The 14937-nt window shown below is 36.1% G+C and overlaps 2 protein-coding genes across 3 annotated transcripts in view; both read right to left on the minus strand.

Moving 5' to 3' along the window:
• Nucleotides 1–5144: 5144 nt before the first annotated feature.
• Nucleotides 5145–6417, minus strand: LOC129777595 (serine protease snake-like). Its single transcript, XM_055783965.1, has 4 exons — nucleotides 6275–6417; nucleotides 6187–6207; nucleotides 5602–6123; nucleotides 5145–5541 (listed from the first exon to the last, which is right to left on the minus strand). The coding sequence occupies exons 1-4, from the start codon at nucleotides 6336–6338 to the stop codon at nucleotides 5180–5182; spliced, it is 969 nt and encodes a 322-aa protein (XP_055639940.1). The 5' UTR covers nucleotides 6339–6417; the 3' UTR covers nucleotides 5145–5179.
• Nucleotides 6418–10148: 3731 nt separating this feature from the next.
• The window catches only part of LOC129778184 (ectonucleoside triphosphate diphosphohydrolase 5), a 33471-nt gene continuing 28682 nt past the window's right edge, over nucleotides 10149–14937 (minus strand). For both annotated transcript variants that reach the window (XM_055784925.1, XM_055784926.1), the window contains exons 3-4: nucleotides 11299–11462; nucleotides 10149–11235 (exon numbers count right to left, since the gene is read on the minus strand). In XM_055784925.1, the coding sequence (XP_055640900.1) occupies nucleotides 11146–11235; nucleotides 11299–11462 (254 nt within the window). In that variant the 3' untranslated portion in view covers nucleotides 10149–11145. The remainder of the gene's footprint in view (nucleotides 11236–11298; nucleotides 11463–14937) is intronic.

A 14937-nucleotide genomic window follows, 5' to 3' on the forward strand; every position in this document is an offset into this window, starting at 1 on the left:
CAAGAATGCACACACTAGCCAACTGTCGGCCGATATTCTCGAAAGATTGTATTTAATTTATGTATGACAGAGGAGAAGAAAACGGAGAAGGAAAAGCGAATTAAACTATCGGCCGATATACAATTGTCGTGTGTGCGTAGATCAATGGTAGCCAATATGGCCACAGAGGGTTCCAAATCACCCCGCATCAAATTTTAATTTCCAAAAATCATCTCTTTTATTTTATGATATATTTGGTAATTTGAAACTTGATATAATGATTAAACATTTTTGATTGAGGAAAAACAAGTGTAGCTCAGTATACAATGTGACATTTTTTATTTAGACCGTATTGGTTTGGAAATATTAGGCGATTTGCTTAGGTGGTCCAAATTTTCCCCATTTCCCCTACTGATAAAACGGACGACCGATAGTTGGCCGACAGAATAGTTTGAATGCAATCGGGAAGCCTATCAATCTTTTTATCGGCCGGTACTGAATTGGTATAGTGTGCGCATATGCATATCGCTCCATACTGATAAAGTCGTCAGACCAATCTATCGGCCGACAATAGTCTGCAGTCTGCGAGGGCTCTTAACAGAAGCGGATATATTGGCAGTACATAATGTACAATTCCAGAATAGTCAAAAAGTAATAATTCGAGTTCGAGAGCTCCGAGCTTGGGAAAACCACGGCCTCGATCAATTCGCTTTGAACATGAGCGTCAGCAAATTGGATTTCTCATATGCATCAACTACAGGTCTGACCAATCAAATGGCATTGAATATACATTTTTGATTATTACGATTATATACGATCATATAATAGGAGTACCGGTAAGTTTCTTGATTTTTTCAAAAATTAATGCTTTATTCTGCAAAAATGGTTACAAATTTAATATTCAAAGTATTGCCCATCGCTAGTCACAACTTTTTCCCATCTTTCTGGCAATTCACGGATCCCTTTCTGGAAATAATTGGTCGGTTTGTAGGCTAACCACGAATCGATCCAATTTTTGACTTCATCAAAATCGGAGAAGTGCTGGTCAACCAGGCCATCTTGCATCGATCGAAAAAGGTAGTAATCGGTCGAAGCTATATCTGGAGAATACGGTGGGTGGAAAAGGAGTTTTCCATTTCAGCGTTTCCAAATATGTTTTGACCGGTTTCGCGAGATGCGGCTGAGCATTGTCGTGCTACAAAATAACTTTATCGTGTCTTTGCTCGTATTGTGGCCGTTTTTCCTTCAGTGCACGGCTCAAACGCATCAATTGTCATCGGTAGAGGTCCCCCGTAATTGTTTCATTCGGTTTTTGCAACTCATAGTACACCACACCCAGCTGGTCCCACCAAATAGACAGCATAATCTTCTGGCCGTGAATATTTCGCGCGGCCGTCGATGTTGATGCATGGCAGGGGTATCCATACGTTGCCCGACGTTTAGGATTATCGTAATGGACCCACTTTTCATCGCCAGTAACGATTCGATGCAAAAAACCCTTTCTTTTATGCCGTTGGAGCAGTTGTTCGCACGTGAAAAAACGGCGTTCGACTTCTCGCGGCTTTAAATCACACGGCACCCAATGTCCTATCTTTCGGATCATTCCCATTGCTTCTAAACGATCGAACATGACTTGGTGAGCTACTCCAAGTGTAGTTCCTGTTGCATTTGTGGCGGATCTTGATCGAGTAAAGCCTCCAATTCTTCATCTTGAAACTTTGTTGGCGGTCCGGAACGTTCTTCGTCTTCCAAGTCAGAATTACCACTTTTAAACCGTGCAAACCACGTCTGACACGCTCGCTCAGTTAGAGCATGATCACCATAAACTTCCACCAAAATGCGATGACTTTCCGCAGCTTTTTTCTTCATATTGAAGTAATGAAGTAACATTCCCCGCAAAAATACTCTCGTTGGTACAAAATTCGACATATTCGAAGTGGCAAAAACCTATGCTGTTTACGCTTCAACTTTTTGAAATATACTGAAAAAGACGCGCAATAACAGTAGCTTTCCAAAGAATGTCTGGAAATTGGATTCACTGGAATAATAATCAAGTTACGCCATCTATTGTAAAACCGAAGAAACTTATCGGTACACCTAATACAATTTTGATTTTTTTTTTCATATTTCAAATATGATTTATTTTAGGAAAAAAAATGAAGATTTTAACGTGAAAAGGTGAAAGGTGAAAGTTAATTGGCTATTGACAAATTTCATGCCAACTAGTGTTGAGAGTTAGCAGCACCATCTTCAATTGCAGTGAAACGTTATGGGTGTAAAGACATTGGTCATTTAAGCAACTTTGCATACTTGAAATCTTCAAAAAAGAAATAGACTACTTTTTGAAAAGGGCCAAAGTTTTCTTAATTTTTTACAAAAAAATCAAACTCAAAAACTATGATAGCTGGAAAAGTTTAGTATATATTTTAAGCACAGTGCACAATGGTCCAGGAGATACATTTAAGTGGAAATTAGCATTTAGAGCTCGACAGTTATTCTCTAGACAAAAACTGTCTTAGACAAAGTTTTTACTCATGATAGAGCGCTCGCTTTTATGTTGTCAAAAATAGGGTGACCAAAATTTTCGATGAAATAAAAAATCTAACTTTCTTATCTTTATAATATAAAAATATAAATATAGTTCGACAATGTTGTAGTCCCAGTTGTTTGAGACATCTTTGTAGAACAAAGTTTTTCTCTATCTTTTGAAATAACCGATATAGTGCCTTTTTTCTAAGTTACGTTAGGGTCACCATGAAAAAAACTGTTTTTTTTTTGCTCTAACTTTTATGTTTCAAATTTTACTTACAAACTGTCTTCAAAAGACTTTCAGAGCTTACTAATACAAACATTTTTCGATGCAGAACTTGTCAATATCTCAACTTTACTCAAAGTTATTGATATGTCTTCCCAAAAAACAAGCTTTTCGTGTTCGAGTAAATTAAAATTAAAATCATCAGTTTTTGGGCAAAAAACCATCCATAACCTTGAGTAGGATTAAGATATAGACAAGTTCTGCATCGAAAAATGTTGGTATCGATAAGCTCTAAAAGTCGTACGAAGACAGTTTTGTTGTAGAATTTGAAATATAAAAGTTAAAGCAGAAAAAACACATTTTTTCATGGTCACCCTAATGCAACTTAGAAGAAAGCGTTAAATCAATTATTTTAAAAGATAGAAAAAACTAACAAAAATAGTGTCAATTGGACTGTCCCCTGAATAGCCGCAAGAAGGTTTGTTGAACCCTTGCAGCCAAAACCTTGTAAACTGGTGGGAGTGCTACAAGTTTTTCTAGTGGACCGATTAAAACCAATGATTTTTCTACGTAATCTTGGATATATTTCCTGTCATCGTACGTAGGATTTTTTTTTCAAAATATTGATTTTCGACGAAATGGCGACATTTTTTGTAAAAAAAATTGCGTTTTTGCCTAAAAAATTAAGACAAAAACTTTTACTAAAATTTTATTTTTCAAAATATAAAAAAAAAAAATTCCTACGTACGATGACAGGAAATTCAGTGGAGAATCTAGGAAAACCAATTTCATCAAAATCGGATGGACCGTTCCGGAGATAGAACTCCCACCAGTTTGCAAAACTTAGTTTCGACAAAAACGCGTTTTAAATTATGGATCCGCGTTCCTTACGCAAAGACTTGGGTCCACTAATTGGCTTGTAACTTCGGAACGGAGCATCGGGCAAACCTGAGACAAAAATTACAGTAAAGTAGGCATACCAAGGAAACATTTTAAGCCAGAAATATATTTTTTTGATTTTTTCGAGTTTCCATAGTGTACTACCCCCTTAATGGAAACAATCAAGTTTGCCAATTCTTCCAATTCTATCCAATTCTCTAATTCTTTCTGGCTGAAACTTGGTGTGTGTTCTTCCAATAGAAACCACAAACTAAATATAATCTCGATACGCGCCAGTAGCGCCATCTCTTTGACTTTGCACGGACTTTTCATGCGATCCTCGAAAATTTTTCCCAAAATCGTTTATTCATCAGACTCAATTACTTATCATCTAAAAGAGTCAAATATCCACTTAAAATAAAACTTTTTGGTATATCATTAAGACTAACAATTCAAAAACAACTAAGTTTAATACTAGATACCGTCGCGGGGGGTGAGAATTGGTAAAAAAAAGAAGTTTTCGAATTTCGATTTCGTTTTCGTTGAATAACTTTCGTAAACTAGAGTGGAACGCACTTCTGATTATGTAGATATGTTCTCTAATAATGAACTTATGAGTGATCAGAATATTGTTGAAAAGTTTAAATTTTTCACTCAACTGCGATTAAATGAAAGATGACCCAATCTCACCCCTGTTTTTCTCACCTATTTTCTTTTAAGAATTATGTTTAGAAATCAATTACTCAATAAGTACAAGATAATTCGAGAACATGTAAGTGTCTTGAATGAATATTTGAGTTACGAAAATAGTGTTAATCCACCTAGAATTTCGATGGAATAATAACATTTTTGTCGTCGACGATGTCTTCTGTCGTGATGCTGTTTCATGGAGGGATATCAAACATCAACTGTGGCAGGCGGCTTGTTCACCTGACATGGCCTCTTCCGATGACGATTTATTTCCATCGATGGGACACGTACTTACTGAAGAGCACTTCTTACTTGAACTTATTACGTAAATGTGCGAAAATGACTCGAAGACTAATTTTGCTTGAAAAATGGGAAGATTTTTTGGGCAAGGCATTCATAAATAAAAGATAAAAGATGGTAAAATGTTCAGCTTCCGTTGGCCATCACTTTAACCATTACGTATATTTTTCATGCAAAAAATCCGGTTTCATATGCCTGATAATTTCATTCGGCCACTAAAATGAAGTAATATCAAACAAATTATCATCATCTTGGAATTGGATTTGTCGCTTAAAATCTCAAACGCATCAACGCGTAATAAACACTTCTTTTTCATAAATTTATTACACAACATCGCCGGAGTCGAGGGAAGAACAGCGAACTCAAGGTGGTTAGATCAAGTGAAGCAGGACCTGGTGAGCACGAGGTGCCCGCAGAATTGGTGAGTGACAGCCAGCGAACGAGGAATATTGCGAATCACGATATGTTGTATATATGAAGTCAAAATAAATAGAATTGTAACAACCGCTGTTAAACTACAAATTGCACAAAGTGTCAAGGATATTCTAGAAATATTTTAATTTTATTAAAGAGGTTTCATCTTCCACGAACTAATTTCGATACATTTGTGGTTTTTCCCCAAACGTGCTCCTCAATCCAATCGATAAAACTAGCGACTCGTGTGTAGACCGACGGCGATCGTCCTGCTCCACATTCTCCCCCGAATGAAGTGACCGCTACCACGTGATAAATACATTCTCCAGAAGCCGTAACTAGCTGCAGTGGCCCTCCAGAATCACCAGTGCATGTATCCCTACCCTCCCGTATGCTTCCAACGCACAGTTGGTTCTCTACAACACCATCTCTGAAAATGAATATCCCACGATACTCTTTATTACACTCTTCGGGATCAAGTAAATCGAGCTGAACCTTTCGAAGAGTATCAGAGATCACGCCGGCTGAAAATATAACAAAGAACATGAATCAATGGTTCATGAAACACATCTCGAAATGAATACCGCTATCCGCAAGATATCCAAAACCAGTTGCAATGAACGACGTAACGTTTATATCAAATCCGGTCCATAGACACGCCGGCCGAATGTAATCCGAAAATATTACCTCCTCTTTTAGTCTAATCAACGCTATGTCGTAATATTTATCTTTGGCAGTATATTTGTGGTGATTTTTGAATGATTCAATTTCAAGGTCAACCTGGTTATCATATTCATCTAGCAAATTCAACTCGGCAAAGCGCACCAGCACCGGTTTTCCCCCCTTGGAACAGTGGGCAGCGGTTAGTACATATCTTTCGCTGATCAACGTTCCACCACATCTGAATTCGATTGTGTTTGTCTCATTCTTTCTGTAACCAAGCAAAGCTTGATGAGGGAACTCTTTCTCTCTAGCATCTTCACCTCCAACGATTAAATCGACTGATTTTGTGCACTTGAGTGATTGGAAAGTTATTGGATTGGGGTCAAGAACTAATGGAATCACTGAAGTATATCGGATAGTTCTATTGCGATATTCCGAGCATTCTGGTTTCAAAAAAATCTAATGAGTGTTTGAACGTATTCGCTTCGGTTGCATAAATTACTCACTGATTTCGGAGATTCGTCTGCCTGCGAACGGGAAAAACCCAAACTACTTTAAACAAATAACAAGAGAATATGAAAATATAAGTATTACCTCCAACTACCAACAAGCATCCCAAAAGCACTAATGATAAGCCTTGGTACAAGACTTTCCGCATTCTCTGAGGCGAGAGAAAACAAGAAATTCCGAGCAAAACGTCTACAACGTACAACGGCAATGAGTTCACTGAGACATAATTCATATGATGAGAGATGAAACATAATGATTACAATCCAACCGTTGTATATTCGTTAGCGGGTAATCATATCGACGGGGTAATTTCTTTGAATGAACAGCAATTCCACGGGAAAAAGGTTTTTTTTCTATTATAGTGACTTTCAAACACATTTGTCTAGTTCGTCACTTTACTTCCATTTCGGAAGTCGAGAGTAAGCATTGAACTCGTGGCCTCAAGCGTGAGAGGTACGGATGCTACCACGACGCCAAATCGCCTCCACACGTGGAAAAAAGTAGAAGGATCTGCGACTAGAGACATGAACGGAATCTTGACATAGGATTTTTATTATTGGATGTCTCTGCTTTCGAATTGTGTTTCCAGAAATACGGATCAGAAATCCGTAAATTTTAATCATTCAATACTCCAAATGGTCGCCCTGGAATAATCGTTTGTTATATAAACAGTTGTAGCGACAGAAATAATCCAAACCCGTTAACTATTATTCCTGTTTATTTTCAATAATAAACTTTTGGAAAAAATGGGTGGGTTATATCTATGATATAACCGCGAGGTTGACGTAGGATTCGTTTGTATTGATTAAATTATTGTTTGAATGAAACAATTTTCTGATTTAATTGAATTCAATTTACTTGCTGTGTTAGGGAAAACATTTCGGTGGAAACGAAAGTTTCATCAACTTGCATGTACTTGCAATGCCAATTTCCCTAGGCTCCTTGATTTTGATGATTGTATTTGGGGAAACCATAAATCGAACTAATCGAAACGTGGTAGTTAGGGCGTTTAGATAACGCTCGACATTTGACAGTTGATCAATTGTTTATCTCATGAAAAATAACATTTCATTAATTTAGAAAAATGCGTAGAAATATTTCCTATCAATCGATGCAAACATCTTTCCGATCTAGAATAAAAAGCATTCTAAATCTTTCATTTTTTCCTGTATGTTCTGTGTTTAGGTTTTCATTATACTTCTCATGTATTCTGGTTAGACGTAGTCCCACGTCGTTCGGTTTTTTTGTATATCGATGTTCATAAATGAACATAAAATTCACCGTCCCTGCATAAATACTAATCGTTTGTTAGAATGTTTTTTTTTCATTTTTGGCTGATTAGGATAAGTAGCCATCAGTGTATTCTTGAACTTTAGTTTCAGTTATAACTATTCAGCCATTCCATGCCAAACCGATATAATTGTTCTCAGATTTTCATGAAAAGTGGTAGTTTTTTCTTTAACGCAATACATTAGACCCGTATTTCTTCATTTTTTTATCAGGGTGGACATTTCTATTTTAGGGTGGATCGAAAAATCCTTTTTTTCTACTTTTTCTCATAAATGCCTTTTCTCAAAAATTCATTACTTTTGAACCACTGAACCGATTCAGATGATTAACGTATAAAATTGAAGCCAATGAGCTACCTTTTTATTAAAAAATATTAGTCTTGCAAAAAAATATTATTACTTTTCGTAAATATTGACTGCAGTAGTTTTTTATTGTTTTCGTGGCTTTGGACTGAAGAACGCTATATATTTTTATATTTTTTCTTGAAAGCTGGGGATTTTTTACATACTATCTCGATATCAGAGATGCTATTCTTTTCGTTTTTGAGATATGATTTCTCAAAGTTAACCCATGATTCGAAAAATCAATTTTCACCCCTTTTTTCCACTACAAAAATTTATTATTGTTAGCTTTCACATACAGTTGTGCTCAAAATAATAGCAGCGGTGATTTAAAAATTGAAATATGTTAATAATTTGAAATTAGCTTCTTGATTCCAGTTTTCTTCATAGTGAATTTTTGAAGAGCGTTCCAGCATAACAAAAGTATGTTATTTGTTTCAAGTTTTATTTTATTCTTTATCAAAACTATCAGTTATTCCAAAAAGGCAGTGTTCAAAAAAATAGCAGTATTCTTGTTGACACTAGAATAACAGGAATAAAATGAAGGAAGTTGTCGGAATTGGTTTTATATTCTGATCATCTACTTCAGTACTTTGTAGTGTAATCTTTATTCTTAATAACAGCATAGAGTCCACAAGTGCTTGGCAGCGAGAAACAGGCATTGCAACCCAAGAATCGCGAACTGCAGATCACAATTGATCCACATTTTTCGGCTTAGCTGTTTCTGGAGCATTTGATATCTTCCCAAGTTTCTCAATCGGGTTCAAGTCTGGAGACTGCGCTGGCCACTCCATGAGCTCAATTTTCCTCTCCTTAAACCATGTATTAGCGTGTTTGCTCGTGTGTTTCGGATCGTTGTCCTGTTGCATGACCCATTTTAGTGGCATCTTCTCCTCAGCATAAGGCAACATAATCTCACTAAGTATTTTGATGTAACCATATTGATCCATGATGCGTGGTATGCGGTAAGTTACCATAACTTTTGCTCCACCGTGCTTTACTGTCTTAATCGTGTACTGCGGTTGATACTCTGTGTTGGGTGGACGTCTCACATACTGACGGCCTTTCGATCCAAAGAGAACTATTTTGGACTCATCCGTCCACAAAATATTACGCCATTTTGCTTCGGGCCAATCAATGTGCATTTTAGCAAACTTGAGGCGACCCGTAACATTACGTTTTGTAAACAATGGTACCTTTCGAGGGCTATGTGCATACATTTTGACTTCTGCCAATCGTCGTCTGACTGTAACAGCGCTCACAGTTAAGTTCAGTTCATCTTTGATCTTATTAGTAGGGAAAGTTGAATGAGTCCGTGACAGTCTAACTCTCTTTCGATCAATTATTTCAGAAGTGCAACGTTTTCGCTCCTCAGAACAATGTTTACCGCGACCCATTTTCTGCAATACAAACAAAAAATACATGTTATCTTGTGCATATTTTACAATTAGATAAGCATATAAACACTTACCGATCCTCGAAACGACAAAACTTGACGGAATCTTCAAACGAAAACGCTTTCATTGAAATCGTACTTCGCTGCTATTACAGTAATCGTTCGCTAACTGGTCCTGTTTTAACTGGTCTGCGTTTTAACTGGGCGAACGTTAACTGGTCCTTGGACCAGTTAAAAAGCAGAATTTCGTAAACAATCGACGCCATATTCAAATGGAAGATTTGCTGTGAGGGGAATTCGAATGAAACTTGAAATGTTATGAAAATTGACATTATTTTCGCATGACAAAAACATTGATTGAATTACAGAAAAATAATGTCCTCAAATTATATTTCATATCTGTTGTCACACTCAATGCGAAACTTTTAATGGAATCCTTTTGTTTATCCAATTTCATTATCAACGTGAATCAAACAATTCATTGAAGTTCCCCTCGATTTTATTTGACGTTTAACATGCCGGACCAGTTAAAACGCAAATGTCAATAACTGGTCTTCCCTTTTCGCCCAGTTAGCGAATGTTTACTGTATTTTGAACCGCGCGAAAAGGACGTTTTAAACGAGAAATACTACCTTCGTATATTCATATGGTTAGTTGACAACATCGAGGGTATGTATGCGAGAAATGATAAAACATATGAAAAGGCATTAGGTGCTACTATTATTTTGAACATAACTGTACCTTTCATCATACATTAAGACGTCCGTTGAGTTTTGTCAGCCCCTGCTATGTTGGGATCAGTCTTGATCTTCCGTCCACCCGCTGTTCACGAGTAAGAGGGTTTCAATTCAACCGTTTGCACTTAATGGCAGGACCGTTTCGTAGGAAGGGGACTTTCATGATGTCATCGTTCAACAATCTCACAGAATATGTTTGCTATTCATTTTCTTCTGAATGAGTTTAATCGAAAATCGTCAAAACAATCATACACAGAGGGGTGCTTCTCACGGTTCTAGGTGATTCATTGGTACACATTTATTTCTAGACAACAGATTTGCAAGCAAATTTTCCCTCCTCGTAGCATCTTACCTCATATCCTAACTATAATGCTTTTCGACCATTCGCTGGGTTTTTTTGTGCATACCATCCTCAAAACTAATGGAATTAGGTAGAAATGAACAACACTTGAGGTAAAGTTACACCTATTCTACGAACATCTTTGCTATTTACACGCTGAAAATAGTCTTCTTTTAAAATGATCTGAACATTTAATGTTAACCAACCTACTATCTACTATGTGATGGATAAAGGATTAAGGGGAATGTGCTGTTGGTATTGCTAGTGAAAATATATGCACACTGCGATAAATCTACTCATTGAACAATGCTTTCTTTTTCTTTCTCCTAACGAATTAGCTACAGGTTGTAATTTCTCTCTATTGGTGGATTTCTCGGACAAAAGTATGATTTGTCAAACTTATTTTCTCTTTTGTAAATGAGCTAAAATCAAAATATCTTCTTCTCTCGTCCACTGATTTCTGAAGGCACAAAGAGGTTTCGTCGTTTTTTTGTTGTTCACATGGTTCATCCTACTTCTTGACGTGATATTCTTGCTGTAATTTGTTGTCATAAAAAGAATGAATTAAAACGATTTGGTTCAGACAGTTAAAAACTCCGCAAACAGCTGTCGGTGTAAAACTTGAATTATCAAAAAGTCCTTTTCTATGTTTTGTTTCGTTTTGTTCTAAATCTAAATATTGAATTATTGTTTCCGGATTTGGAAAAGTTGCATATTCTTTTAAAAATCAACGGAGGTCTCAGTTGATAAAAATAATACCATTTCCCTATCGCTGTCGTGTTATTGGTGGTAAATTGTTTACTGATTGTATCGTTGTTATTGTTGTTATGATTAGTTTCGGTCGTCGGTGATTACAGTTGCGAACTTTTGTTGCTCGTCAGAATGTTGTAGGCACAGCCCAGTGCCCAGGAAATCTCGTGTCCATCGATTTTCTTGTAGAGCTAGAGATAGAAATCGCATTACAATAGAGGAGATGGGAATCGAAACAGATGAGAGTGACTAACCTTCAGTGGTGTTTTGGGTTTGAGACCATAACCTTCCTCCAGGAGCACGGCAATAAATGTTAGATCTACACACATGAACGGTTGATCTGCGTTAGCTTCCGCACATACTTCACGGGAACGAGTGATGAAGTCTCCAACCGTGATTTCTCCACCCTGAAATGGGTCTACAAGGATTGGGACGGTCAATCCACCCTCAAAGAATACTGAGCTGTTGCAGATTTTTCCATGTTTTTTTTTTGGATTTTTTTATTTGGCCTCAATTTTGCAGACGCATAATTTATTAACAAAAAGGGAAATTTGCATAATCGGTTTTCTATTTTGACTCTAGCCTTACTTTAGAGAAGCGTCTAAACAAAAATTGTTTTAAAAATTTTCGATTGATTGGTTTTTCCAATATCTTCCGCATAGTTTTGAGTTATTATTAGGGCTATATGGAGAAAATATGCACTGTTAAAAAATGTTTTATTTTCTTTTTATTTCAAGAATAACAATTCTCAACTTTTGGTTGTTTTCGATATAAATAATACATATAAATTACTAGCTGACCCGACGAACTTCGTATTGCCCAAAATTAATTTTCGATATGAATACTTTCAAACATTCTCGTTTTCTTACTAAGCGAACATTCGTGGTTCCGATCCCAAAACTCTTCATTGATTGCTTATCCTTAAGACCTTTACAATTTCCTTTTACTATACATTTCCTAATACTTCTACCAAAACTCGTCATCTATCTATATAAATAAAAAAGGAATGCCAAATTTGTTGGTAAGCACAAAACCCGAGGAAGGAATGTTCCGATTGGAACCGTCTTTATTTTGTTGTATTGGTTTTTGCCCGTAGATCAATATAGCGGAGAGATAATCAGAACATTTTTCGGAAAAACTCTAAAGGAAGGTCGGAAAATTCGCAAAATTGAATTTCCATAAGATCTACAATTACATTATGATAGGCGTTGTAAGTCCATTTGATGTTTGCGCTAACGAAATTGATATTTGTTCGAAAGTGGAAATTGTTTTTCAGGTGGAATAACGCGTGTTTTGACGTGTTTTAACATGCAAAAAACATAAAAAAGAGAATAGATACACTGAACTGCTTCACACCACCGTATTTGTTGACATTCATCGCGAATTTATTGATTTGTTTACTTTCTATGCTAGAATTTGTAAACTACAAAGTTCATTCGCCTCAGCCTTGAAAAAGGCAAATTTGAAGATTAATTAACGAATAGTTCGGGAATTAAACACATGACTTAAGTAAAAAAACGTCAATTTGGGCGGGATGAAGTTCACCGGGTCACCTAGTTATCATATAAAACAACTTTCCAATTTCTAACAAAGATCAATTTCATTAGCGCAAACATCAAATGGACTAACAACGCTTATCACGATGTAATTATAGAACATATGAGAAATTATTTTTCCTTTTTTTCACATCTTTTTTCACAGTTGTCAAATTTTTTTCAATTGTTATGTTGAGTTGAAATGTGTTTCATTGGTATGTATGTATGTATGTAAAAAAATACGTTTGTAATATTTTGCGAAAAGGAACAAAAATATAAAAAAAAATCACAGAGAATAGTCTTTTGATGTATAAATTGCTTCGGATGTTGCAGCGCATAACAAAAATAACTGATTGTAAAAAGGATCAATTTGAAAAAATGATGAACAAGAATAGTATAAGTTTATAAAATAATAGAATCACGAATTAAAAGGAATCAAATTGTGAGAAATATGAAATATGTTCAGATCGAAAATAATAACATGATGAGGTTAGACCTCTACCATATATAAATATTTCATTATCTTAAATCGATTTAAAAATATTTCACGAATTGAGCGTCATTTTGACGTATTTCGAATTTTATAAGGAAAATTACAAAAATCGGCTGCATTTATATTCCATCTTCTTCTTTCTTTGTTTTTAAGAGGCTTTAAACTTTGCAGTTCATTCGCCTCTAACTTCCATCTCCACATATTCCACTTTTATGCATTGATCGAGGTAAATATATATTGATGTCTATTTTCTTTTTTCTTTCCTCAAATCGATGCGTGTTCGTAAAGATCTTCTTCTTCTATTTTTTGGCTTTAAGAGAGTTTAAGCTTCGTAAAGATGGTATATAAGAAATGTCCGTAAACCTAGTGTTAAACAATGAAATTTAAGAACGTCTGTCGATATCTTCCTAAAAATAGATTGTTCTCTGATTTTTAATTAAGTTAAAAGACGACTGAGAAGTGTCGTTGAAAATTAAAAAAATGGATCCAATAACATAACAAATACAGTCCAAAAGTTATCATGGAGGACCCTTAAGGAGGGACCCCTTTCTGAAAGGTCGAAAAATAATGAATTTTCGTGATTTTTTTCGGATGTTAGGAATAAAGTGAAGTGTTCGGGTATTTTAATTATTTTCCATTTTTTGAGTGCACGAGTAATGATTTTTACGCTGTTGACAGCTGGATACGTAGATGTTGTCTGAAAATCGGTACCTTACTGGTGGCATCGGTTCTGAAGCAACGGGGTGTCGCAGAATGGATTCCAATGAATATTTTGAAACTTTGGGACAATCCCTAAAGCGTTACGTAGAGGTTTTTGAAATTTTGAAAACTGCCAATTCTATTTTTGGGACTTTCCAGACCGGGGTCCCCCCTTAAACACTAACACATAATAAGTCATTTTCATTTTGATTCAGACCAAATTCACGAAACTGTTACGATTTTGACGAAATTGTTTTTCTTGCAATACCTTTTCTCGCAACCTTTCTGTGCAATTCAAAGTTTTCCAAAGTTTTCTTCGTTTGACCTCGAGAGATTTCGCTTCTGCTTCCCGTAGCCGTTTCATTAATTTACTCATTAATTAACTCGTTTAACGCAAAAGCTTCTTTCTTCTAGATAAAGAGAATGAGAATTTCGAACTCGTTGAATTAACTAGCTCAAAAATTTTATTGATGCTATCCTTCCTTTTTTGATAGAAAGTTCCGTAAACCTATCCTTTCCAAAAATGCTTCAGTCGTTCATTTTCGGATCATAGTGAGCAAACTTGTTGCTTTTGTTGCTATCAATATTGCTTCAGTGCTTAGTCTGCTGGAGCTCATCTGACACGTTCAAAATCCGTCAAATATCTAAACGTTCAATAGGGCCAATAGTAAAATGTTTCTCGGATTGTTTTCCAGCCATTTTTTATCGGTATCAGTGACGGCAAAATCAAGGATAAAGGATGTATCACATCAAATTGCATCACGGAAAAAACGCTGTAGAAATTCGCCCAGTAGACCGATCCTTTTGAAAATTTTAGACAGTAAAATAAAAACTATTACAGCTTTTGGCATTTTCTTTTTATTCATACTTCGAGCCCGTATGCTCGCACCTTCCTCTTTTCCCCGTCCATAAGGTTCTGTACAACGTCAGGTTGTAGTTTTTTTTTTGAACAGAAATCCATTTTCTCTTGAAGTCCGCCTCCGATTTGACAACTTTTGGGTTCTTCCGGAGGGCCTGCTTCATAATCGCCCAATATTTCTCTATTGGGCGAAGCTCCGGCGCATTGGGCGGGTTCATTTCATTTGGCACGAAGGTGACATCCCGGACCGAACTTCTCGGATCACGTCTAAACTGCTTAACCACGCGCTTGTGATCTTTTTCACTGA

The sequence above is a fragment of the Toxorhynchites rutilus genome, chromosome 3 (genome assembly GCF_029784135.1).
Source record: "Toxorhynchites rutilus septentrionalis strain SRP chromosome 3, ASM2978413v1, whole genome shotgun sequence".
Lineage (NCBI taxonomy): Eukaryota > Metazoa > Arthropoda > Insecta > Diptera > Culicidae > Toxorhynchites > Toxorhynchites rutilus.